Source organism: Lepidochelys kempii, chromosome 8 (genome assembly GCF_965140265.1).
Source record: "Lepidochelys kempii isolate rLepKem1 chromosome 8, rLepKem1.hap2, whole genome shotgun sequence".
Lineage (NCBI taxonomy): Eukaryota > Metazoa > Chordata > Testudines > Cheloniidae > Lepidochelys > Lepidochelys kempii.
In genome coordinates this window covers 89,785,214-89,811,427 of record NC_133263.1, presented here as the reverse complement: position 1 = coordinate 89,811,427, position 26,214 = coordinate 89,785,214, and the positions used below count along the sequence as shown (strand labels likewise).

General features: G+C 45.9%; 2 protein-coding genes across 2 annotated transcripts in view; both read left to right on the top strand.

Annotated features, from left to right (window-relative positions):
* AK4 (adenylate kinase 4) overlaps positions 1 to 26,214 on the top strand; it is a 47,493-nt gene that overhangs the window by 15,647 nt on the left and 5,632 nt on the right. The window contains exons 2-3 of the mRNA XM_073357432.1: positions 14,353 to 14,472; positions 26,014 to 26,186. Coding sequence (XP_073213533.1) covers positions 14,353 to 14,472; positions 26,014 to 26,186 — 293 coding nt within the window. The remainder of the gene's footprint in view (positions 1 to 14,352; positions 14,473 to 26,013; positions 26,187 to 26,214) is intronic.
* LOC140916587 (myb/SANT-like DNA-binding domain-containing protein 7) lies at positions 823 to 2,649 on the top strand. The gene is made up of 2 exons (XM_073358246.1): positions 823 to 1,409; positions 1,998 to 2,649. Exons 1-2 carry the CDS (start codon positions 827 to 829, stop codon positions 2,051 to 2,053), a joined length of 639 nt encoding a protein of 212 aa, XP_073214347.1. The 5' UTR covers positions 823 to 826; the 3' UTR covers positions 2,054 to 2,649.

The window sequence follows — 26,214 nt, the reverse complement described above, 5'->3', positions numbered from 1 at the left end:
AACACAATTTGGGTTCATTCCAAAGGTAAAAAGTTTTGCTTTTCAGAAGAAGTTTTATGAATGCCAGGGGCAAGCCCTATCTGGTAGGGATGACTTAGCAGTGTCCAGAGAGGAAGAGCAGTCCATTAGTGGCAAGGAAATCATCCTAACCATCCTTTCACAGAGGTAATGGTGGCAATGGAATTTTAACAAGGGGCCTCCAGCATTTCTCTAGATTGTTAATCAGCTGCAGTATGTTGCAGTGTCTTCTAGGTCCCCGTATGTGCTCCAGGTACAAGAATGTGACCACGGCTTCAGTGTTGAGTGAAGGATGTCCAGGGACTTCAGGTTTTGCATGTCTGATCTGGCCTATTTTTGAGAAACTGACATAGACCCCAGTCCAGCAACTGCTTCTGTGGTGGTAGATTGCAACTGAAGTCAGTGGGGTTCTGTACAGAAAACTTCCCCTTGTGGCTAAGTAAATAAACTTAGCCCTGGTCTACACTAGGACTTTAGGTCGAATTTAGCAGCGTTAAATCGATGTAAACCTGCACCCGTCCACACAATGAAGCCCTTTATTTCGACTTAAAGGGCTCTTAAAATCTATTTCCTTACTCCACCCCTGACAAGTGGATTAGCGCTTAAATCGACGTTGCCGGCTCGAATTTGGGGTACTGTGGACACAATTCGATGGTATTGGCCTCCGGGAGCTATCCCAGAGTGCTCCATTATGACCGCTCTGGACAGCACTCTCAACTCAGATGCACTGGCCAGGTAGACAGGAAAAGAACCGCGAACTTTTGAATCTCATTTCCTGTTTGGCCAGCGTGGCAAGCTGCAGGTGACCATGCAGAGCTCATCAGCACAGGTGACCATGATGGAGTCCCAGAATCGCAAAAGAGCTCCAGCATGGACCGAATGGGAGGTACGGGATCTGATCGCTGTATGGGGAGAGGAATCCGTGCTATCAGAACTCCGTTCCAGTTTTCGAAATGCCAAAACCTTTGTCAAAATCTCCCAGGGCATGAAGGACAGAGGCCATAACAGGGACCCGAAGCAGTGCCGCCTGAAACTGAAGGAGCTGAGGCAAGCCTACCAGAAAACCAGAGAGGCGAACAGCCGCTCTGGGTCAGAGCCCCAAACATGCCGCTTCTATGATGAGCTGCATGCCATTTTAGGGGGTTCAGCCACCACTACCCCAGCCGTGTTGTTTGACTCCTTCAATGGAGATGGAGGCAATACGGAAGCAGGTTTTGGGGACGAAGAAGATGATGATGAGGAGGAGGTTGTAGATAGCTCACAGCAAGCAAGCGGAGAAACCGGTTTTCCCGACAGCCAAGAACTGTTTCTCACCCTAGACCTGGAGCCAGTACCCCCCGAACCCACCCAAGGCTGCCTCCTGGACCCAGCAGGCGGAGAAGGGACCTCTGGTGAGTGTACCTTTTAAAATACTATACATGGTTTAAAAGCAAGCATGTGAAAGGATTACTTTGCCCTGGCATTTGCGGTTCTCCTAGATGTAGTCCTAAAGCCTTTGCAAAAGGTTTTTGGGGAGGGCAGCCTTATTGCGTCCTTCATGGTAGGACACTTTACCACTCCAGGCCAGTAACACGTACTCGGGAATCATTGTAGAACAAAGCATTGCAGTGTATGTTTGCTGGCATTCAAACAACATCCGTTCTTTATCTCTCTGTGTTATCCTCAGGAGAGTGAGAGATAATTCATGGTCACCTGGTTGAAATAGAGTGCTTTTCTTCAGGGGACACTCAGAGGAGCCCATTCCTGCTGGGCTGTTTGCCTGTGGCTAAACAGAAATGTTCCCCGCTGTTAGCCACAGGGAGGGGGGAAGGTTGAGGGGGTAGTCACGCGGTGGGAGGAGGCAAAATGCGACCTTGTAACGAAAGCACATGTGCTATGTATGTAATGTTAACAGCAAGGTTTACCCTGAAAGAGTATAGCCACTGTTTTATAAAATGTGTCTTTTTAAATACCGCTGTCCCTTTTTTTTTCTCCACCAGCTGCATGTTTCAATGATCACAGGATCTTCTCCTTCCCAGAGGCTAGTGAAGCGTAGAAAGAAAAAAAAACGCACTCGCGATGAAATGTTCTCCGAGCTCATGCTGTCCTCCCACACTGACAGAGCACAGACGAATGCGTGGAGGCAAATAATGTCAGAGTGCAGGAAAGCACAAAATGACCGGGAGGAGAGGTGGCGGGCTGAAGAGAGTAAGTGGCGGGCTGAAGACAGGGCTGAAGCTCAAATGTGGTGGCAGCGTGATGAGAGGAGGCAGGATTCAATGCTGAGGCTGCTGCAGGACCAAACCAGTATGCTCTAGTGTATGGTTGAGCTGCAGCAAAGGCAGCTGGAGCACAGACTGCCACTGCAGCCCCTCTGTAACCAACCGCCCTCCTCCCCAAGTTCCATAGCCTCCACACCCAGACGCCCAAGAACGCGGTGGGGGGGCCACCAGCCACTCCACCACAGAGGATTGCCCAAAAAAAAGAAGGCTGTCATTCAATACATTTTAAAGTTGTAAACTTTTAAAGTGCTGTGCTTAAAGTGCTGTGTGGCATTTTCCTTCCCTCCTCCACCACCCCTCCTGGGCTACCTTGGTAGTCATCCCCCTATTTGTGTGATTGAATGAATAAAGAATGCATGAATGTGAAGCAACAATGACTTTATTGCCTCTGCAAGCGGTGATTGAAGGGAGGAGGGGCGGGTGGTTAGCTTACAGGGAAGTAGAGTGAACCAAGGGGCGGGGGGTTTCATCAAGGAGAAACAAACAGAACTTTCATACCGTAGCCTGGCCAGTCATGAAACTGGTTTTCAAAGCTTCTCTGATGCGTACCGCGCCCTCCTGTGCTCTTCTAACCGCCCTGGTGTCTGGCTGCGCGTAACCAGCAGCCAGGCGATTTGCCTCAACCTCCCACCCCACCATAAATGTCTCCCCCTTACTCTCACAGATATTGTGGAGCACACAGCAAGCAGTAATAACAGTGGGAATATTGGTTTCGCTGAGGTCTAAGCGAGTCAGTAAACTGCGCCAGCGCACCTTTAAACGTCCAAATGCACATTCTACCACCATTCTGCACTTGCTCAGCCTGTAGTTGAACAGCTCCTGACTACTGTCCAGGCTGCCTGTGTACGGCTTCATGAGCCATGGCATTAAGGGGTAGGCTGGGTCCCCAAGGATACATATAGGCATTTCAACATCCCCAACAGTTATTTTCTGGTCTGGGAATAAAGTCCCTTCCTGCAGCTTTTGAAACAGACCAGAGTTCCTGAAGATGCGAGCATCATGCACCTTTCCCGGCCATCCCACGTTGATGTTGGTGAAACGTCCCTTGTGATCCACCAGAGCTTGCAGCACTATCGAAAAGTACCCCTTGCGGTTTATGTACTCGGCGGATTGGTGCTCCGGTGCCAAGATAGGGATATGGGTTCCGTCTATAGCCCCACCACAGTTAGGGAATCCCAACCACAGTTAGGGAATCCCATTGCAGCAAAGCCATCCACTATGACCTGCACATTTCCCAGGGTCACTACCCTTGATATCAGCAGATCTTTGATTGCATGGGCTATTTGCATCACAGCAGCCCCCACAGTAGATTTGCCCACTCCAGATTGATTCCCAACTGACCGGTAGCTGTCTGGCGTTGCAAGCTTCCACAGGGCTATCGCCACTCGCTTCTCAACTGTGAGGGCTGCTCTCATCTTGGTATTCATGCGCCTCAGGGCAGGGGAAAGCAAGTCACAAAGTTCCATGGAAGTGCCCTTACGCATGCGAAAGTTTCGCAGCCACTGGGAATCGTCCCAGACCCGCAACACTATGCGGTCCCACCAGTCTGTGCTTGTTTCCCGAGCCCAGAATCGGCGTTCCACAGCATGAACCTGCCCCATTAGCACCATGATGCATGCATTGGCAGGGCCCATGCTTTCAGAGAAATCTGTGTCCATGTCCTGATCACTCACGTGACCGCCCTGACGTCGCCTCCTCGCCCGGTATCGCTTTGCCACGTTCTGGTGCTGCATATACTGCTGGATAATGCGTGTGGTGTTTAATGTGCTCCTAATTGCCAAAGTGAGCTGAGCGGCCTCCATGCTTGCCTTGGTATGGCGTCCGCACAGAAAAAAGGCGCGGAATGATTGTCTGCCGTTGCTCTGACGGAGGGAGGGGCGACTGACGACACGGCTTACAGGGTTGGCTTCAGGGAGCTAAAATCAACAAAGGGGGTGCCTGTACATCAAGGAGTATTTCAGGCAGGACTTCACGGAGGGTTCCAATAAGAAATGGTGCACCTAAGTTATCGTTCTTATTGGAACAAGGAGGTTAGCCTGGCCTCTGATTGATACATGGCTAGATTTACCTCGCTGCACCTTCTCTGTGAGTGACTGCAGTGTGACCTAGAGGAATGAGTCCCCTAGACAGGGGAGGAGGCAAATGAGTACAAAACAAATCTGGTCTATTTCTTGTTTTGACCCACTCCATCTATCTTTTACATCTTTGGCTGGCAGCAGACGGTGCAGAAGGACTGCATGCCATCCACATCTCATGGCTGCTCGGCAGAAGATGGTACAGTACGACTGCTAGCCATCCTCATCTCTTGGCTGCCTGGCAGAAGACGGTACAATACGACTGCTAGCAATCCTCATCTCTTGCCTGCCTGGCAGAAGATGGTACAGTACGACTGCTAGCAGTCCGTATCGCCTGCCCGCTCACCATAAGACGGTTCAATAGGACTGACTGCAGGACTAAAGAGAATGACCTGGTCAAGTCACTCCAAATTTAGTCCCTGCGCCCATGTCTGCCCAGGCGCTCCCAGCCGACGTGGCCAGGAGCACCTCGGACACGACGAGGACGACTACCAGTCGTATTGCACCGTCTGCTGCCAGAAGGCAATGGGTTGCTGCTACTGTGCAGCAAAGCCGTACCGCGTCTGCCAGCACCCAGGAGACATAGGGTGATGGTTACCTGAGCGGGCTCCATGCTTGCCGTGGTATGGCGTCTGCATAGGTAACTCAGGAAAAAAGGCGTGAAATGATTGTCTGCCCTTGCTTTCACGGAGGGAGGGAGGGAACGGGGGCCTGACGATATGTACCCAGAACCTCCCGCGACAATGTTTTAGCCCCATCAGGCATTGGGATCTCAACCCAGAATTCCAATGGGCAGCGGAGACTGCGGGAACTGTGGGATAGCTACCCACAGTGCAACGCTCCGGAAGTCGACTCTAGCCTCGGTACTGTGGAAGCGCTCCGCCGAGTTAATGCACTTAATGCACTTAGAGCATTTTCTGTGGGGACACACGCACTCGAATATATAAAACCAATTTCTAAAAAACCGATTTCTATAAATTCGACCTTATTCCGTAGTGTAGACATACCCATAGTTATGAATACCAGTTCATATTAGGAACTTCAGTGCTTTGAATCTGGGAGTGTCTCTCCCTAGCAACAAGTGCATTCTTGCCAAGCCCTTGGCTTAGTGCAGACCATGTGAACAGGTAACACAAAATGTGCTTGCAGAAGGGTGTGATAAAAGTTCATGCCCAAGGGGTGCCTGTGCACAGGTTGAATAAGACAGACGTTTTCCCCTCTGATGTGTTTAGAGACCTTGGGAGCAGGAGAAAAGTGAACGACAGTGCAGTAATGGTGGCAATATGCATTCATTACAGCTGGTGACTATTCCAGTACAGAAGTGGATTGCCTTCAATGGTAAAAGTCACTCCTGGTCATCTGTATCTACACAGGCTCACCCTGTTACTACAACAACAGGCAAATAGCTGACTTCCCCATGCTATTTTAAACTTCAGCATAGAAAGAGAAGTACCCTAGGTATCACAGTCCAGTGACTCATCTTTGCAGTCTACTGAGTGAACTTTTTGCCTTACAGTGTTCCCAAGTGTTTCTTTTAAGACTACATTCTCACATGCCAGAATTGGACATCCTTGTAGTCTTCTCATGTTCCTTGGCAGCAATAATCTCAATTCTAGGATATTTCTAGGACCCAATCTTATTTGGTTTTATTTATAGAAAGATCCCATTAGCAATTCTTGATCAACCTGTGGCTTCCACATTTCTGAAGGAAAGTTTCTGACCACTTTCTTCATTGAAAGTGTTGAACTACTGGACTTGTCTGTTTTTGCTTTAGGATTTCTTTAAAGGTTCCTCTCGAGGAGCCAAATCATGAATGCTGCTGTGCACCTGTGAAGAGTCCACTTACTCTGCTGTGCTGGCTACCTGCACCGCTGGGCACAGGTGGATAGGACAGCTGCTGCCAGAGTGGTACTCCCCCTACTATATAGGTCAGTGGGGAGTTCACTGGAACCAGATTGTATCAAGGTGGAAGTAGGGATCCCAGAGTTGCAGTCTTTCCTATCCTGCTCCCTGGGGTGGTAAAGCTGTGCTCTGATTCTTACTCATTCTGGGTTTTAACCATACAATTGATCCTAATTAACTAGTTGTTCTTTGGAGGGCTTTTAAGGCTTGTTTGTTTAAAAAATAATAAAAATTAGGGCTGTCAATTAATCCTAGTTAACTCCAGGAATTAATGAAAAAAAATAAACTAGATTTTAAAAAAAGTAGTGATTAATCACACTGTTACATTTAAATTGGTATTCTATTATTGTTTGTTATAAATACTTTCGGATTTTTTTCATTTTCAAATATATTGATTTCTATTACAACACAGAATATAAAGTGTTCAGTGCTCACTTCGTATTTATTTTTGATGACAAATATTTGTATTGTAAAAGTAAATGAAAGAAATAGTATTTTTCAGTTCACCTTATTCAAGTTCTGAGATGCAGTCTCTTTATCATAGAATCATAGAATATCAGGGTTGGAAGGGACCCCAGAAGGTCATCTAGTCCAACCCCCTGCTCAAAGCAGGACCAATTCCCAGTTAAATCATCCCAGCCAGGGCTTTGTCAAGCCTGACCTTAAAAACCTCTAAGGAAGGAGATTCTACCACCTCCCTAGGTAACGCATTCCAGTGTTTCACCACCCTCTTAGTGAAAAAGTTTTTCCTAATATCCAATCTAAACCTCCCCCACTGCAACTTGAGACCATTACTCCTCGTTCTGTCATCTGCTACCATTGAGAACAGTCTAGAGCCATCCTCTTTGGAACCCCCTTTCAGGTAGTTGAAAGCAGCTATCAAATCCCCCCTCATTCTTCTCTTCTGCAGGCTAAACAATCCCAGCTCCCTCAGCCTCTCCTCATAACTCATGTGTTCCAGTCCCCTAATCATTTTTGTTGCCCTTCGCTGGACTCTCTCCAATTTATCCACATCCTTCTTGAAGTGTGGGGCCCAAAACTGGACACAGTACTCCAGATGAGGCCTCACCAATGTCGAATAGAGGGGAACGATCACGTCCCTCGATCTGCTCGCTATGCCCCTACTTATACATCCCAAAATGCCATTGGCCTTCTTGGCAACAAGGGCACACTGCTGACTCATATCCAGCTTCTCGTCCACTGTCACCCCTAGGTCCTTTTCTGCAGAACTGCTGCCTAGCCATTCGGTCCCTAGTCTGTAGCTGTGCATTGGGTTCTTCCGTCCTAAGTGCAGGACCCTGCACTTATCCTTATTGAACCTCATCAGATTCCTTTTGGCCCAATCTTCCAATTGGTCTAGGTCCTTCTGTATCCTATCCCTCCCCTCCAGCGTATCTACCACTCCTCCCAGTTTAGTATCATCCGCAAATTTGCTGAGAGTGCAATCCACACCATCCTCCAGATCATTTATGAAGATATTGAATAAAACCGGCCCCAGGACCGACCCCTGGGGCACTCCACTTGATACCGGCTGCCAACTAGACATGGAGCCATTGATCACTACCCGTTGAGCCCGACAATTTAGCCAGCTTTCTACCCACCTTATGGTGCATTCATCCAGCCCATACTTCCTTAACTTGCTGACAAGAATACTATGGGAGACCGTGTCAAAAGCTTTGCTAAAGTCAAGAAACAATACATCCACTGCTTTCCCTTCATCCACAGAACCAGTAATCTCATCATAAAAGGCGATTAGATTAGTCAGGCATGACCTTCCCTTGGTGAATCCATGCTGGCTGTTCCTGATCACTTTCCTCTCATGCAAGTGCTTCAGGATTGATTCTTTGAGGACCTGCTCCATGATTTTTCCAGGGACTGAGGTGAGGCTGACTGGCCTGTAGTTCCCAGGATCTTCCTTCTTCCCTTTTTTAAAGATTGGCACTACATTAGCCTTTTTCCAGTCATCCGGGACTTCCCCGGTTCGCCACGAGTTTTCAAAGATAATGGCCAGTGGCTCTGCAATCACAGCCGCCAATTCCTTCAGCACTCTCGGATGCAACTCGTCCGGCCCCATGGACTTGTGCACGTCCAGCTTTTCTAAATAGTCCCTAACCGCCTCTATCTCCACAGAGGGCTGGCCATCTCTTCCGCATTTTGTGATGCCCAGCGCAGCAGTCTGGGAGCTGACCTTGTTAGTGAAAACAGAGGCAAAAAAAGCATTGAGTACATTAGCTTTTTCCACATCCTCTGTCACTAGGTTGCCTCCCTCATTCAGTAAGGGGCCCACACATTCCTTGGCTTTCTTCTTGTTGCCAACATACCTGAAGAAACCCTTCTTGTTACTCTTGACATCTCTGGCTAGCTGCAGCTCCAGGTGCGATTTGGCCCTCCTGATAACATTCCTACATGCCCGAGCAATATTTTTATACTCTTCCCTGGTCATATGTCCAACCTTCCACTTCTTGTAAGCTTCTTTTTTATGTTTAAGATCCGCTAGGATTTCACCATTAAGCCAAGTTGGTCGCCTGCCATATTTACTATTCTTTCGACTCATCGGGATGGTTTGTCCCTGTAACCTCAACAGGGATTCCTTGAAATACAGCCAGCTCTCCTGGACTCCTTTCCCCTTCAAGTTAGTCCCCCAGGGGATCCTGGCCATCCGTTCCCTGAGGGAGTCGAAGTCTGCTTTCCTGAAGTCCAGGGTCCGTATCCTGCTGCTTACCTTTGTTCCCTGCGTCAGGATCCTGAACTCAACCAACTCATGGTCACTGCCTCCCAGATTCCCATCCACTTTTGCTTCCCCCACTAATTCTACCCGGTTTGTGAGCAGCAGGTCAAGAAAAGCACCCCCCCTAGTTGGCTCCTCTAGCACTTGCGCCAGGAAATTGTCCCCTATGCTTTCCAAAAACTTCCTGGATTGTCTATGCACCGCTGTATTGCTCTCCCAGCAGATATCAGGAAAATTAAAGTCACCCATGAGAATCAGGGCATGCGATCTAGTAGCTTCCGTGAGCTGCCGGAAGAAAGCCTCATCCACCTCATCCCCCTGGTCCGGTGGTCTATAGCAGACTCCCACCACTACATCACTCTTGTTGCACACACTTCTAAACTTAATCCAGAGACACTCAGGTTTTTCTGCAGTTTCGTACCGGAGCTCTGAGCAGTCATACTGCTCCCTTACATACAGTGCTACTCCCCCACCTTTTCTGCCCTGCCTGTCCTTCCTGAACAGTTTATAACCATCCATGACAGTACTCCAGTCATATGAGTTATCCCACCAAGTCTCTGTTATTCCGATCACGTCATAGTTCCTTGACATCACCAGGACCTCCAGTTCTCCCTGCTTGTTTCCAAAGCTTTGTGCATTTGTATATAAGCACTTGAGATAACCTGTTGATCGCCCCTCATTGCCAGTATGAGGCAGGAGCCCTCCCCTCACAGACATTCCTGCCTGTGCTTCCTCCCGGTATCCCGCTTTCCCACTTACCTCAGGGCTTTGGTCTCCTTCCCCCGGTGAACCTAGTTTAAAGCCCTCCTCACTAGGTTAGCTAGCCTGCTGGCAAAGATGCTCTTCCCTCTCTTCGTAAGATGGAGCCTGTCTCTACCCAGCACTCCTCCTTCATGGAACACCATCCCATGGTCAAAGAAACCAAAGCCTTCTCTCCGACACCATCTGCGTAGCCATTCGTTGACTTCCACGATTCGACGCTCCCTACCTAGCTATCATGAAAGTGCAATTTACAAATGTAGAATTATTATGCTTTATTTCTGAGTGCAGTTATGTGAAAAAAATATAAAACTTTAGCGCCTACAAGTCCACTCGAGCCTACTTCTTGTTCAATCAATCATTAAGACAAACAAGCTTGCTTAGATTTATGGGAGATGATGCTGCTGGCGTATTTACGTCACCAGAAAGTGAGACTGGACGGTTGCATGGCACTGTTGTAGCTAGCATTGCAAGGTATTTACATGCCAGATATGCTAAACATTCACATACTTCTTCATGCTTCAATTTGTAGATTTTTATTTTTTTTACAGTGCAAATATTTGTAATCAAAAATAGTATCACGTGAGCACTGTACACTTTTTGTATTGTGTTGTAATTGAAATCAATATATTTGAAAATGTAGAAAAACATCCAAAATATTGTAATTTAAATTGGCATTCTTTTATTCCTTAATGGTGCAATTAAAATTGTGATTAATTACATCTTGTTTTAATCTCATGATTAAATGTGATTTTTTTAAATTGTTTGACGGTTCTCATAAAAATACACCATTTGTGCATAAATGAAATCCAAGAAAAATTTTTTTTATTCTGTTTCTTTTTTTAAAATTCTGTTTTTAAACTGGCATTCAATCACTGTTTGTTTCATAAAGCTGATTTTTAAACAATGGTATCTGATAAAGTATTAGTCACAAGCCAGTTGGTAAGAAACTTCCCACTGACTAATAAAGAGGGGGAATGCCCATTTTTAACACACTGTTATCCTATGGGGGTAAGAATATTGAGGCAAAATGAGTGAATTGCTTTACTCTGTGTACCAGACATAGTGTTTAGGTTTTAATAATGTTTCAGCTAGTTAAGGGGAAAACACATTCTGTCTGAATAAACTTTTTGGTAAAAGCTACAGAAGACTAAAAGATGAAGAGACTTGGTAAAAAGACGGAAGGAAACTGGTGAAGCAATTCATTCATACCTTGGCTCGGTCAGGGGTGAGTGTGCATGTGAGACACTGCCCTCTAGAGGTTGGCTGAAAGATAGGATATAGGGCTTGCTGATGCTACCACCATCAGCTGAAGAAGTGGAGTTTTCTCTCTTCCTCTCCACCCCCCCATTAGTTCTGAGTCCTGTGTAAATGGAACGGAAGGAGCAGAATTCTAGTCCCAGCTCTGTTGCGAGATTTATAGATGGACTGACTGCAGCACATCGGTTTGCTCCAGCAGTCGATGAGAGCAACCTTCTCCATAATAAGAAAAGGAGGACTTGTGGCACCTTAGAGACTAAGAAATTTATTTGAGCATAAGCTTTCATGAGCTGTAGCTCACAAAAGCTTACGCTCAAATAAATTTCTTAGTCTCTAAGGTGCCACAAGTCCTCCTTTCTTTTTGCGGATACAGACTAACACGGCTGCTACTCTGAAACTTCTCCATAATGAGCCCATTCCCTACAAGTGCAGGACATAGTTCCCAATGGAGGTCTTATTGGACAGTATTAAATACATTTGCATTAGCCAAATATGTCTTCATCCACCCAAGCCTGTGTATGCTACCCAAAGCAAGTGATAAAAATGATAGATTATTGTATTCACTGGTTAAAAATCTTTAAACTGTTCCCTATTTCAGATCACAAGATCATGTTGTGTGTGTGTGTGTGTATGTATGTATATACACTTTCCACTGCATGCATCCGATGAAGTGGGTTTTAGCCCACGAAAGCTTATGCTCGAATAAATTTTAGTCTCTAAGGTGCCACAAGTACTCCGTTCTTTTTGCTGATACAGAGTAACATGGCTACCACTCTGAAAGGTGAAATGTGTTGCTGTTTGAGAGATTAATCTATCTGTTTTAAATATATCAGGTTTTTAGCTCTCTAAGTGCATAGGATTTAAAAAATTATGGTGCTCTTCAGATGATTGCTCTTAATTCTCAGTAAGATTCAATCTGTGTTTGAGCTTGTGTGTGGTTGGTTTGGGGGCATAGCATTTTGCCACAGTTAGGAAAATGAAGGTTCTGGAGAATCTCTGTTTCTGGGTTGGTGGAATCTGGTGGAGATGACTTGTGTTTCCAGAGGCCGCTGTTTGCAGATGTATTAATTCTGCAACCCCTCCGTGATAGAGAACTGTGTGGTATACTCATTTTCCTACCCAGTAAAAGGTAAAAACTTCATAGGTCCAAACTCATGCAAGGCTACAGTGTTGCAACTCCAGGCTGGTAAGGGAACCTCCTTTAAAAGGAACACTTGAATTGTGATAGTTAACACTAGTACTGAAGTTTAGGGATAGCTTTCCAACTTGCATGTACTTCATGCCATTTAAAAAAAAACTAGTTAAGGACATTTGAACATGGTTATTGTATGCACTTGCTTCACTGGAAAATTTATGAGTTGATCAAAAGTTGGTAGAAGTTCCAGAAAATATTAGTTTAAGGTGGCAACTGTTGCTTAGGCATTTCAAGCCTATGAAATATGGGTTAGGAGGAGATGCACTTTTATTCTAATTGTGAAATTCCTATTCCAAGAAGTGATACTTTTTACTGTTCTTAATGTTCTATAACTTCCAGCACCCTGTGACTTAAGGGATATTATCCACATGGGGAACTGAATCCGAGAAATTAGGTGACTAGGCCAAGGCTGCTCAGGAAGTCTGTAGCAGAGCTAGTGTTAAACTTAGGCATTTGGGGTCCCACTCTGGTGCCTTAACCACCCTCTGTTCCACCTCATGCTGACGTTTCCTATGAGGCTGTGATACTTAGTTGAAAAAACAGCATTCCCTTTTGAAGCAGAAAATGTTATACTCAAATTTGCAATGACAACAGTAATAAAAAGTTCTTGTTCTAGATCTAATTGTATGTTGGTGATGGCTGTTTGAGTGACTTTGGCTATTGCAAGACTCTTTTCAGATTTAATTATCCTAACTACACTGAGTTTTGCACTGGTACAACAATGGACTTTGAAAATGAACACTGGATTTAAAAAAAATGGAGCTAGCTCTTGAGATTTCTGAAGCTTATAACAGTCAGGTTGCAAAAGTATTTAAAATTATTCATTCCTGGGTGTATATATATTCAAACAGAGAAGATACACATTCCAAATTCAAGCTCTTGGTCTAGAAAAACTTGGCTAGAAAGCAATGTTCTGAATTCAGTAACAATAACAAAATGCTTTGTGTAAAAGCTTAAGTGTGGGTTCAGATTTTTGATGAACCATGTTTAACTTTGTTAGGCATTCCCATAAAGTCTGCACACAAAACACTATTTCTAAGTCCTATGTAAGAGATGGTGCACATTTTTAATACCACTTTAATCCTTAATTTTTGGGGGTGGGGGAAGCGAGAAGAATAGGATTAAGGAAACTCTCAGACAGGTTTAACCCTACTAAAATGTCTGTGCAGTGTTCCAGTACTCTAATTATTTTTCAAACTCATGGGAGCCTCTGCTATTGTCCCTGTAGTACTCGGCTGGAAATCCATTCTCTGAGGGATTGCAATGGTTATGCATAAACTTGTACATATAGGAAAAAGGTTTAAATCTGTAGTCTACTTATACAGCACCTAGCACAATAGGGCCCTGATCTGGTTAGCTTCTAAGCACCACCACAATGTAAATGTTTAATAGTAATTTTTAAATGTCCCTATCTATGTTAATAATAACTTTACATTATTAAAAGAGAGTTTTAAAAATATTAGTCTTATTTTTGGCTTATTATTAGTCTTATTTCACTGAGCCTTGATGACTCAACAGAATCATTAAACTTATGGCCACTTTTGTTTCCTGGTTCTTACATGTAGGCTGCAGATGCAGTGGGAAGGATATTATTCCTTCAAAAAAAAAAAAAACCAACCACCCCACTTTCAGGGAGGGGGCAATTTGTAAAGTAAAATAAAATAAATATATAATATTTAAGTTTTTGGGGTCAACATTGGCAGGGTGTCACTCTTAAAATTCTGCATATACATCCAGCATTGCAAAAGTTTAGCACAAATGCACTTCTGTGTTCTACTGTCCACTAATCAAGAAATCCATACAGCATCCTTTCACCCAATCAATTGAAGAAAAGACTGCCAACAATCACTTGGCATTTTCTTGGCCTTCTTTGTCCCTCAAGGCAGCCTCACTCTTTTATTCCCTAGCCTACAACTTCACAGCTGGTAAATTAGGTTTTCCCACAGCACTGTTAAGTGTCCCTGGTCACCAATAACAAGGAAGTGTTCCCAACAAAGCTAATGAGCAAAAAGGAGGCTAGAGAGGGGTTTCTGGATTAATGTTATCAAGGGGAAATTTTAAGGTAGGTGTGTGTGTTGGGTGGGGGTGTGTCAGTTTTTTTTTGTTGTTGTTGGTTTGTTTTTTTTATTGAAACGTGTTTTGTTTCTTTAATAGAAGTTGGTGTCTTGGCAAAGCAGTATTTAGAGCAAGGCCTTTTGGTACCGGATCACGTCATCACCAGTGTCATGATGATGGAGCTGGAGAAAAAGCAGTCTCAGCATTGGCTACTTGACGGTCAGTAAACTGATGTGCATAATTTGGTATCATGGGTGCAATAATCTTGTATCCCTCTGTGCTGGTGGCTCGTTGGGGATTGAAAATCCCAGTCCTCGTCAACCTCTTGAAGTCTATTTCTTTGAATAAGACATTACTTTCCCAGGAACGATTTCACAGGAAAACAAATAAAACCAACCACAGCTTTTCAATATTTTTAGCAGCGAGGGAGGGATGGAGGAGAAAGCAAAAACACTTCTGAGAGCTTTTAAGGACAGAGCTGTTCAGCTGGTCTCCTCTTAAAGACTCATGCTTCTGAAAATGAAACTCAGATCCTATTTGCATGAGATCACAGGTACTGAGGAAAGATTTTGTTAATTTAAGCAAGAGGTCAGAAGCTCCACTCAAGGTACTGTCACTCTAATGGAAGGGGTTTTACATCACCATCATGGTAGTCAGACAGCAGGGAACAGTGCCTAGTACAGAGCAAACTGCTACAGAGCATGTCTGCAGTCACCATTCACCCTACAGCTCCCTTCTCCCCTGTGGGTTCTTCATGTCCTTAACGGTCAGGTCTCTGTACCCAGTGTCCGCAGTTTTCAAACTATGGGCTATGGCCACCAGAAATTCTGTGAACCTTGAGGGACTCTGTGTCACAGTTGTCTCTTAGCTCATGGGGGTGGGGAGGGACGAGAAGTCACTGCTGGTGACCCTCTGTGCAGAGAAAAGGCAGGGAGGGGTGAAGGGAAGATATACAAGCCCCTAGCTTGTTCCCCTTCCCTTCCGCTCCTGTGAGGAGTAGTGCGTGTGTGTCTGGCCAGTCTCCCATGGGAAGGTATGTCGGAATCCTTGACTTAGATCAGCTTTATGCAGCAAACAGTCTCTCACACTGCTGTTCCAAATCATGACATGGAGCAACTGGTACATGGGAGTGACTGGACACAAGCCAAGATAAATCACTTGCTGTTTCTTGTTCATAGACATGTGAAGTATCAACCATGCATCATGTATGCTAATCAGAACCCTTAAAAACACTTTGAACACGATTGCCTTTGTGTGGTTTTTTTTGTTTTAAAAGCCTTCTTGGTTGTGAAGATGAATTTTTGTTCCTGCAAATAGTTGAGCCCCAAATTTTACACCCAGAATCAATTGTGGGAGCACTCAAGTAGCGGGATGTCTAAATGCAACAAAACTAGAGGCCTTTTGTAAATATCAGGCCTAAAATATGAATTTTTATCAGAGTGAGTGTAGTTTTAAAATCTGAGGTGCCCCTAGTCTCCACTGTTGCTTGCATTTAGTCTTTTATATGTTGCTCTAAAGATTTGATTTTACTTACTAGTAGAGCAGTGGGCTTGAGTTTATGTGGATGTAAGGGGGTAAAATGAACGGGTTTTTTTTGCAAAAGTTCCATTTCTTTCAATGAATCTTAGAAGAAACATTTCTGAGCATCTCTAACTTAAATGTAAAAAATGACTAATGGAGAGGCATTCAGACACCATGATAACGAGCACAGTATAAGCAATCACTTATTCATTTACATTATAATTAGGTGTTTATAAATGCATATGCTCGAGATTAGGGTCCACACTAGAACTGAACTCTGTTCAGAGCATTCCCTAGAGCAGGGATCGGCAACCTTTGGCCCACAGCCCACCAGGGTAAGCCCCCTGGCACACCGGGCCGGTTTGTTTACCTGCCGCGTCCACAGGTTCGGTTGGTCGCTGCTCCCACTGGCTGCGGTTCACCACTCCAGGCCAATGGGGGCCGCAGGAAGCGGCGCGGCCCGAGGGATATGCTGGCCGCAGCTTCCCACAGCCCCCATTGGCCTGGGACCGCGAACCGCAGCCAGTGGGAGCCGCGATTGGTTGAACCTTCAGACGCAGCAGGTAAACGAACCTTCGGACGTGGCAGGTAAACAAACCTTCCCGGCCTGCCGTGGGGCTTGCCCTGGCAGGCTGCGTGCCAAAGGCTGTCGATCTCTGCCCTAGAGAGATGACCTTTTCCGGTGGGCATAATCATTCAAACCCTATGATAGTTCCTTAATCTGGGAATCCCAGAATTTGGCCATCATTAAACTAGAACTCAGACCTACGTCTCATTAATACAAGGGCACTGGAAGTTTATCATTTCTGTATTGAAATGTTGCTGTTCATGGAAAAGCAAATAAAGCATTGCCAGAACTCTCTGGGTTTTGATGCGCTCCTGTCTCTCCAAATAAACCAACCAGTGTTAGCCCATGTTGCCATGAGGTGACTGGAATGGTTTGTGGTGCTTGTGTAAATGATCATCTTGTTTCCTTATGAAGGACACCAACGCTCTGAACTGCAGGCTCTTGTTTCTCTTGCAGTGGCTTTTGTTGACACTTAGAGAATTTATGGACCCAGTCAAAGCTGCCGTACAAACATAAATTTAACTTTTTAAAATGCATATTGTGAGTCTCTCCTAGCTTCCTTCGGTGTCTTTCCTCTGCAGCTACCTTGTCTCTGCTGCTTCCCTTTCTTTTGCTCCTTCTCTGCTTGCATTAGCTGCACCCCAGAGGTTGATTTCAATCTCAAGTTCTTGTGCATCAGCTCCAGGCACTGAAATCCTGCTAGTCTATTTTGTTGTGTTGCTGGTGCAAACAAGTGACTGGAGGACAGATACGAGAGTGATGAAATCAATAAGAAAAGGAGTACTTGTGGCACCGTAGAGACTAACCAGTTTATTTGAGCATAAGCTTTCGTGAGCTACAGCTCATCGAATACAGACTAACATGGCTACTACTCTGAAACAAATCAATAAGAATACCTGGATGGCTAGATCAAGCAACGCTGCTGCAAATGGAGGTGCAAAACTGTCCTATGGCCAGGTCCAGGCAGGAAAGAATGGGGGATGTATGTCTCCAGTATCCCATGTTGCCTCTGGCCTGGGGGATGCTAGAAAGTCCTGAGGCCCCTTCACAAAATCCATATGTTCCCAGTCTCTCCTTCCTTTTCTCTACTTTCTGCCTTTGTTGCTTTTTCACTTCTTCCACTAAAACACACACCCCTACCTGTGTGGCACCCACTTGCACAAGTCAGAAAAGAGAGCATTTAAAGAGTCCGCTGTTCCCCTGGAGGGAGTAAATACATTGCCAAGTGCACAGGTCTTCCTGGGGTTTTAACTACCAATATAGCTTCCCGGGGAAGTGGGGACCAAGAGCAGTCATGCCATTAGTATGAGTATTGTGCTCACAAGGAGACGCCTCCTGAATGATTAAGTTCAGGCAGTAAGCTTTACAAAGACTGCAGTACGCTGTGCAGCATATGGCTAGCCTGTGGAACCCCTCGCCACAGGAACTAGTGGAGGCAAAATAATGAGAAGAATTAAAGGGCTTAAACATATACATGACTTAATATAACTGAGGCAGCTCAGCCTATGACATCACAAAGGCCTTCAAGCAGCAGGGCTGAGATCCTAGCTTCCCTCCTTTCCCAGTCTATCCTTGGCACAAGTGCATCCTGGGGAGTGGACTCTCCTTGCCCTGTAGCATAAGTCACTGTACTCTAGGTAATCTGTCCTACTGGTGTTCTAGAATCGTCACAGCTCCTGGCTTTAAACACAGGTGTAGAGAGTAAGGGTGTGCACACAATATTTATGACTGTGTACGTTTAGGGTATTTCTGGGCTTCTGACTTTCACCACTTTGCCACAATGCAACATTTTGACTTCCCTAGTCTGTGCTGTTGTGAGGGACCAAACAGCTGACTGGACTGTTTGGCTCAAAATGCCATCCTGGAGCAAATCACAAAACCAGACTTCCTTTTGGACTTCATGGGCTCTGCTGCTGCAAAACAGCCCTTAAGGTCTGAATGACCTTGGCCCTGGGATTTAACATGCCCTGTCTCTTTCTCTCTGCCCCCCTCCCCCAAAAAAGAAAGGAGCTCGCAGTGAAAATGTGCTCTGCAGAGCAGAAAAAACAGTTGGCGTTAGAGCAGGTGCAGGGAGCCGTTCTACAATTCGCTTTGTTTGGCATAAAGGTGCCCTATTTTGTGTGTGTGTGTGTTCAATAAAAACTGACCGGAGTAAATGTCACTCTGTACCTGGAGAATACAAGCTCTGGTATGACATGTGGTGGTGCAGATTTGTTGCAGATCTGAGGTGCCCAGGGAGATAGATATTTGTAATCGTTTTTTACTGCAGCATATCATTACTGCTTGGTGGTCAGAGTAACAGGCTTTAGCATTCCCTCAGGCTGGGAGGGATAGCACTACACAGTATTCCTTTGGGTTACAGGCAGAGATCCAAGATGAGGGGGCAGCTGACTTCTTGTACATGTGGGAAGGTTTCTAGATCTGATGCATCCAGGTTCGGGTGTCAATGGCTGACCTCTCTGTAAATGTCAGGCATGGCTGGGGTTTATAATCTCAAATCATCCAGTGCTTGGTAACTGCTGGAGCATGGCACATAACTGTTTTTTTTTGGAGGTACTTAGACTCTTGCCCTGCCATGGGGCAGTGTGTGTCTGTGGTGGTACTGAGCTTGGAGAAAACAATAAGAGGTTGTCCCTGTATGAGCAGGTGGGTGAAAGCCTGGCCAAGAATGACTGGGCTTAGTGACCCCAACAATGGAGGTAATTTTTCATTATACACAGTTTGCCCTCACTAGGTACTATTATCCTGGACAGTTGATTATTCTAAGCAAAATATGGCACCCCACGCTGCTCATCCTAAACTGATTGAAAGGCCCCATCTGCCCTCCAGAAATGTTTTCTCGCTGTTGGTGTCTGATACCTGCCCCCTCCTTTGTGATATCTTTTGTAAGAATATGGGATGGGAGTTGGGATTTCAGGGAGTTGGTGATGGCTGTAGAAATCATCTCACTACAGTATCCTCCACACCCCTGGTTTTTAAAATATACATGCTGCTTAGTTTTGTACACTTGATTTAAGCCCTGAAGCATGGGATCTGATGGCTTCTCAACATGCTTCCTGGCTTTGCTTTTCAGTTAAGGATTTGTTTCATAATTCCAACCTTGTTTTTCCCACAGCCACATTACCATCCATTCCATCTTGCTCTGGGCAAGTCTCACACTCATACACCTGTTAGTGCTTGGAGAAACTCTTCCTTTTTTCCCCTTCAGAATGATGGTGCCAAATTTACTCTAGTTTGGGTGAGAATCTCTACAGCAGTTGGTGGGTGATACCGAAAAAGCAATTTGCTGTGTATAATGCATGCTTTGCACAGATCCCTAATCCTCTGTACTAAATCCTATATTATTATTTACTAGCCCAGTCTTCTACATAGGAAGCTACAAGGGTGTGTAACAGGGCATGCTCCGTCCCTGTCCTCTGATACCCCAGGGTATGTCTGTGCTCCAGTTACACTCCTGTGGCTGGTCCGTGTCTGCTGACTCTGGCTCAGGGGTTGTTTAATTGCAGGATAGATGTTCAGGTTTGGCCCCGGGGGGTCCCAGAGCTTGGGCTCTAGCCCAACCATGAACATTTACCCAACAATTAAATATCCCCTTAGCCCAAGTCAGCTGACTTGGGCTAGCCACAGGTGTCTAATTGCACCGTAGACCTATCCCCAGGCACCTCTCAGGCTGTCCAGTAAGTGGCAAATGTGTGTGATTTATTTACATCGCTTTATGAGACTGGATTGGTGTTGGTGATAACAAAGTGTTTACAGTGCTTCTCTACCTTCAGCTCTTTCCCACAGGACCAGAGAAGAACAGAGGCCTCCCTTAGGTGAGATCTCTGGGCTCATTTAGCCCAGGTCCTCTTCCCCCAGTAACTCCTTCCTGTGGCCTCCCGACATCTCTCAGCTAATGGACTAATTGGCTCATTCAGCGTGATCAGCCTGTTAGCCTTCACATCCACAAACAGCCTCCTCTAGGCAGGGGACCTGACTGATGCTCAAGGGATCAGAGTGCTGGCTCCGGTCAGCTTCCAGCACTCATCACAGGATGGGATTTCAGAAATACAGTCTACTTTGAGGAAGAGTGAATTAGCAATATATCCTTAACTGCTATATTAAACCCTATAGCTGTACTTGCTACCAATACGTTATACGTGCTGTCAGATGAACTGTTTTTTATAGAACTCAGCTCCTACAGGGACTCTTCCCCCCCTGCCCCCCCTTCCCCCCAAAACCCTCTGAATGCTTACATGTGCTTCTGGATTTTGTATCTTCCTGTGACAGTGGCATTTCTGTAGATGGAAGAATGCATCTACACTAACACACAATACACTAGAGGCGAGAGACTTTTTTTTTATTCTCTGTGGCTTTCAGTTCTAGGAGATATGAACTGCAATAAAATACATGACATGTGCCTCAGAATGTGTTCATACACTCCTGCAATCAAGGTGGAATTATAACACAGCCAGCCCTGAACTGCATCTTGCTCACCCCTGGATCCTGCATTCTTCCAGGAGTGGCCGGTCTTGGAAGTGCTTATACATGCATAATCCCAGCTAGAGTAGTCTGACTCAAAACCCGAGATCTGACTGCCCCTAAAACTTGGAAAATATCTGCTCTAGGTCTTACCAATGCAATTTGGACCCATCTCTAATCACAGCATCACATGGCTAAGTAGATAATTGCTGCCTGTGGAACTTCTCTCTTAATACATGCAGTTTAGCACAATCTGTTGCCATCATACCTATGACAGGTTGCCCCCTTCAAGATGCCACCTGATGTGCTGAGATACCACTGAGCCCACCAGTTTTGCCAGCATGGGACCCCCTTAACCTGTCTTGCTGAGCCAGGCTCTTAAGCCTCCTCTAGTGCGTGTGCACAGACACACACCCCGCCTCCCAAAGACACAGACACTGAGATCAGCTGTGGGAAGACTCAGCTTAAGGGACTTGCCCCAGCACTCAGGTGTCCACCTCCCTTGGAGTGTAGACCCAAAGGTTCGTCTTGCGCTGTAGAGAAATCTGTACAACGTAAGCTCGTACATTCGGCCCCTCCTTCAGTATGGAGGAAGATATGCGCAACTACTCTCCCTCCCCCCTTAGAAATTACAGAATCTGGGTTTAATAACAAACAAAACAAACGTTATTAACTATAAAAGGCAGGTTTTAAGTGGTTAAAAGGGTAGCAAACAGAATAAAGCAGATTACTGAGCAAATAAAACAAAACACGCAACAAGACAGACTAACTTGCCTGCTACTCTGAAACCTGTCAAAACACGCAAAAAGAAAAGGAGTACTTGTGGCACCTTAGAGACTAACCAATTTATTTGAGCATGAGCTTTCGTGAGCTACAGCTCACTTCATCGGATGCATACTGTGGAAACTGCAGAAGACATTATATACACAGAGACCATGAAGCAATACCTCCTCCCACCCCACCCTCCTGCTGGTAATAGCTTATCTAAAGTGATCATCAAGTTGGGCCATTTCCAGCAGAAATCCAGGTTTTCTCACCCTCCGCCCCCCCCCCAACTCACTCTCCTGCTGGTAATAGCCCATCCAAAATGACCACTCTCTTTAAAATGTGTATGATAATCAAGTTGGGCCATTTCCAGCACAAATCCAGGTTTTCTCACCCCCCCACCCCCCTCCAAAAACCACACACACAAACTCACTCTCCTGCTGGTAATAGCTTATCCAAAGTGATCATGCACATTGTAGGGAGAGTGGTCACTTTGGATGAGCTATTACCAGCAGGAGAGTGAGTTTGTGTGTGTGGTTTTTGGAGGGGGGTGGGGGGGGGTGAGAGAACCTGGATTTGTGCTGGAAATGGCCCACCTTGATTATCATACACATTTTAAAGAGAGTGGTCATTTTGGATGGGCTATTACCAGCAGGAGAGTGAGTTTGGGGGGGGGGGGCGGAGGGTGAGAGAACCTGGATTTGTGCTGGAAATGGCCCAACTTGATGATCACTTTAGATAAGCTATTACCAGCAGGAGAGTGGGATGGGAGGAGGTATTGTTTCATGGTCTCTGTGTATATAATGTCTTCTGCAGTTTCCACAGTATGCATCTGATGAAGTGAGCTGTAGCTCACGAAAGCTCATGCTCAAATAAATTGGTTAGTCTCTAAGGTGTATTTCTTTTTGCGAATACAGACTAACACGGCTGTTATTCTAAAACATGCAAAGTAATTTCTCACCCTAAATGTTGAATTAGGCAGGATGCAGAGTTTCTGTAGCTCAGAGTTTATTTCTTCTTACAGACTGTACCCCGTCTCAGTCTGGACTCTCCTGCCTTTCCATTCAGGTTAGTCTCTTTTGTCCCTTCAGGTTCTTTCAGCAGTCCTCCTTCTTGGGTAGGCCATGGAGGGGAAAGTCCGGAATGCCTTCTCTCCCAGCTTTAAATAGAATTTACATCAGGTGGGAAGCCTTTTGTTTCCCAAACTTGACCTCCCCATCCTGTCAGTGGAAAATTACTAGAAGTCCAAGATCATGTTTAGTACCATGTGGCAGGACCACCTGACCTAGTAGTGTTACAGCTAGTCCCAAGACAAGTCTCAGGAAGGAGAGAGATTAGTATCTTCACAGCCTTGTTGTTTGTTCCTAATGGGCCATCAGGGCTGTGATGGTGGGTTGTCTGGTGGGTGTCTCTCAAATACACACACACACACACAGCTGTAATTGTTACATAGTCAATATTCCTAATTTCAGATACAGAAATGATAAACACACAAATTGGATAATCACATTCAGTAAATCATAATCTTTCCAGTGATGTCTTACATGAGCCATCTTGCATCAAGTATATCTCAATTATGCCATATCCGTATCCTAAGCATATTTTCATAAAGAATATGGAGTGTAATGTCTCAATGCCCATAACTGGGAATGAGTTTTGCACTAGGGAACTCTGATTGGGGGAGGGGATGAAGCATGTACATTTAGTTGTGTGGTTTGTTTTTAAAGTAGCTAGGCTATATGACTAGGAAAGAAGGTTCTCAATTACTGTAGTACTCTTGGATGAATAGGTATTAGTTACTCAGAATTCGGCTTTAGTAGTGCAAGGGGAAGGTGCATATGGAATGAGAATTGTGGTAGCAATAAGTACCAACTCCTCTGGTATTAGGAATCCCAATTGGTGTGGTTAAATGAAATTGTTGCTAGGGACCAAGTATGATTGAAGCCAGGACATTTTGTGTGAAGAAAACTTCTCCCATGGGGGTGAGGAGGCAGGCACGCCAGGCTGAAAGGTTTCCTTTGAACATGTCCGTTCCTTGGAACTTCAAAATATTTTTCCTCTCAGACCACGGCAATTAAAATTAGGACTGTGCTGCATCTGTCTGATTATACATGAGGGAGGAAGAGATTTGCAAAGGAATGGAAATATCCTGTAGCCTGCAAAAATCGAGCTGTATAGCACCGGCAGTGTACTTACTAGACATATAGTAACATTGAAAGCAGAGGTGGGCAAAGTACGGCCCGCAGGCTACATCTGGCCCGTGGGACCGTCCTGCCTGGCTCTTGAGCTCCTGGCCAGGGAGGCTAGCCCCCAGCCCTGCCCCTGCCGTCCCCCCTCCTCCGCAGCCTCAGCTTGCTGCACTGCCCGCGCTCTGGCCCGCTGTTCCTGCTGGGCCGCGCAGTGGCGTGACTGGCTCCAGCTGGGTGACGGGGCTGCGAGCTCCTGCCGCTCTGAGCGGCATGGTAAGGGAGCGCGGGGGGTGGTTGGATAAGGGGCAGGAGGTTCCGGGGGAGCTGGGGTGTGGATAGGGGGCGGGGCAATCAAGGGATAGGGAGCAGGGCGGGTTGGATAGGGGGTGGGGTCCTTGGGGGTGGTTAGGGGCGGAAAGTCCTGGGAGGGGGTGGTCGGGGACAAGGAGCAGGGGGGGTTCGATGGTTCTGGGGTGGGCAGTTGGATAGGCGTGGGAGTCCCAGGGGGCCAGTCGGGGGGTGGATAGGCGTTGGGGCAGTCAGGGGACGGGGGGGGGGGGGCTGGATAGGGGGTGGTGTCCCGGGGGGGGTGGTTAGGGTTGGGGGTCCGGGGAGGGGGCGGTCCGAGGACAAGGAGCAGGGGGGGTTGGATGGGTCGGAGGTTCTGAGGGGGGCAGTTGGGGGCGGGAAGTGGGAGGGGTGGATAGGGAGTGGGGGCCTGGCTGGGGATGCACAGCCTTATCACCACTGCTTAAATGGCCAGATAAGTCACTGCTGAGTTACCTGAGGGAAGTCCCCTTTCTTCTTCTTCTTCTTCAGAGGTCCCTCTGCAACACGCTCAACCCCAAGTAAAACGGAGCTCGAGATAAAGACTTAGAACCCCAGTAATTTTTCCATGGAGTGCCCTTCATCTATAGGTCTCCTTAGTATTCCCTTTCTCAGAAAAACGGTGTGCTCCACTGATTAATAATCCATAAGTCCTATACCGTGGCAATTAAGTTATGTGGCCTAATCATCCCATTACTTAATTTCTTGGCCCGGGGGACCTGTCGCTGATCTCCATTCTTGTCAAGTCCAATAGATGTGTAACTTGCTGATTAAGTTGCATATTTTTTCCACTATTAGGGGTTGATCCTGTGAAGTGCGGTGCATCCTCAATTCCTGTTGATTCCAGTGGCAGTTCAGTATCCTCAGCACTCCAGTGGGTGCCAGATTAAGACCCAACAGTTTGATTCTTGAAATCAATGGCAAAGCTTCCATTAAGTTTGATTATGCAAGATCAACACCTTCATGAATAAGCAAAGCCAGGCCCTGAGAGCTGCATGCTTCACGCATCTCTGATGTGGTACCGCATGCTTTGTACATTAAGCTGCATGCGTCACTAGTTGAATTGCACAGCTCAAGATTGACAAAACTTTCATGATGGAAATAGGTTTGTTTCGTCAGTATTGTTCTTGGGACTATAGACTGACCCTAAAGGTGGGGCCGTTTCTTCCCTTGAGCAATTAATATCTACAAGAGCCAAGACTCCCTCCAGCCCTTCCTCCCTCCCTCCCTCCCTCTTCACATGGCTTGGAGAATAGGACATGCAATATCCAGGGCGTCTTCCCTTCCCTCCCCCTCCTGGAGATCTTGCTGCCTCTGGTATACTTGGCATTGGCGTGTCTCAGTACTTATACAGCTTGCTTTCCCTTCACAAATATTGAATGTGTTTACCCTTGTAACATCCTTCTGAAGTAGGGAAGTATTATCCCAGTTTTACAGATGGGAATCTGAAGCACAGAGATTAGGTGACTTGGCCGAAAAGTCATCGATGCAGTGCTGGGAATTGATCCCAGATCTGAGTCCCAGCATTCTGATGATTGTACTTCAGAGCTATTTGCAGGTAGTCAGTCAAGTCAACAGTTAAGAACTTGGGTACACAGGGTGGTCATATGAAGCTTTAAAGGTGAACATACCTTGTATCGACTTGAATTCAGCAATTAATAGATACTATGCATGCAACAAAGTGGCCTGTCTAAGGCATGGAGTGTAAATTCTTGTGTTTGTGTTAATTTGTTTTAAGTGTACATCTATTCAAAGCCTCGGATACTTATTGCTTTTGCTGTAACAGAGGACTGGCGGTTTTCAACACCAGCACGGATATTGTGAAACTGTTCTTCACCATCCAATAAATATTAGTTGCCTTTGTTAGTTCATATGACATGAGTTTGTTTGTTTGTTTTTCCTTTCTTTTCCCCTCCATCCCCTGTTCAGGTTTTCCTAGGACACTGGTGCAAGCTGAAGCACTTGACAGAATCTGTGACCTGGATCTAGTGATCAATTTAAACATCCCATTCGAGACGCTAAAAGATCGTCTAAGCGCTCGCTGGATTCACCCAGCTAGTGGAAGAGTGTATAATATGGAGTTCAACCCACCTGATGTACATGTAAGAGAATTTACTACATTAAAGACTA

Excerpts from the sequence above, each read along its gene's own strand:
- LOC140916587 (XM_073358246.1), top strand. The coding sequence starts at position 827 with ATGCAGAGCTCATCAGCACAGGTGACCATGATGGAGTCCCAGAATCGC. Across the intron at positions 1,410-1,997 it reads AGGCGGAGAAGGGACCTCTG|CTGCATGTTTCAATGATCAC; the intron begins GTGAGTGTACCT and ends TTTCTCCACCAG.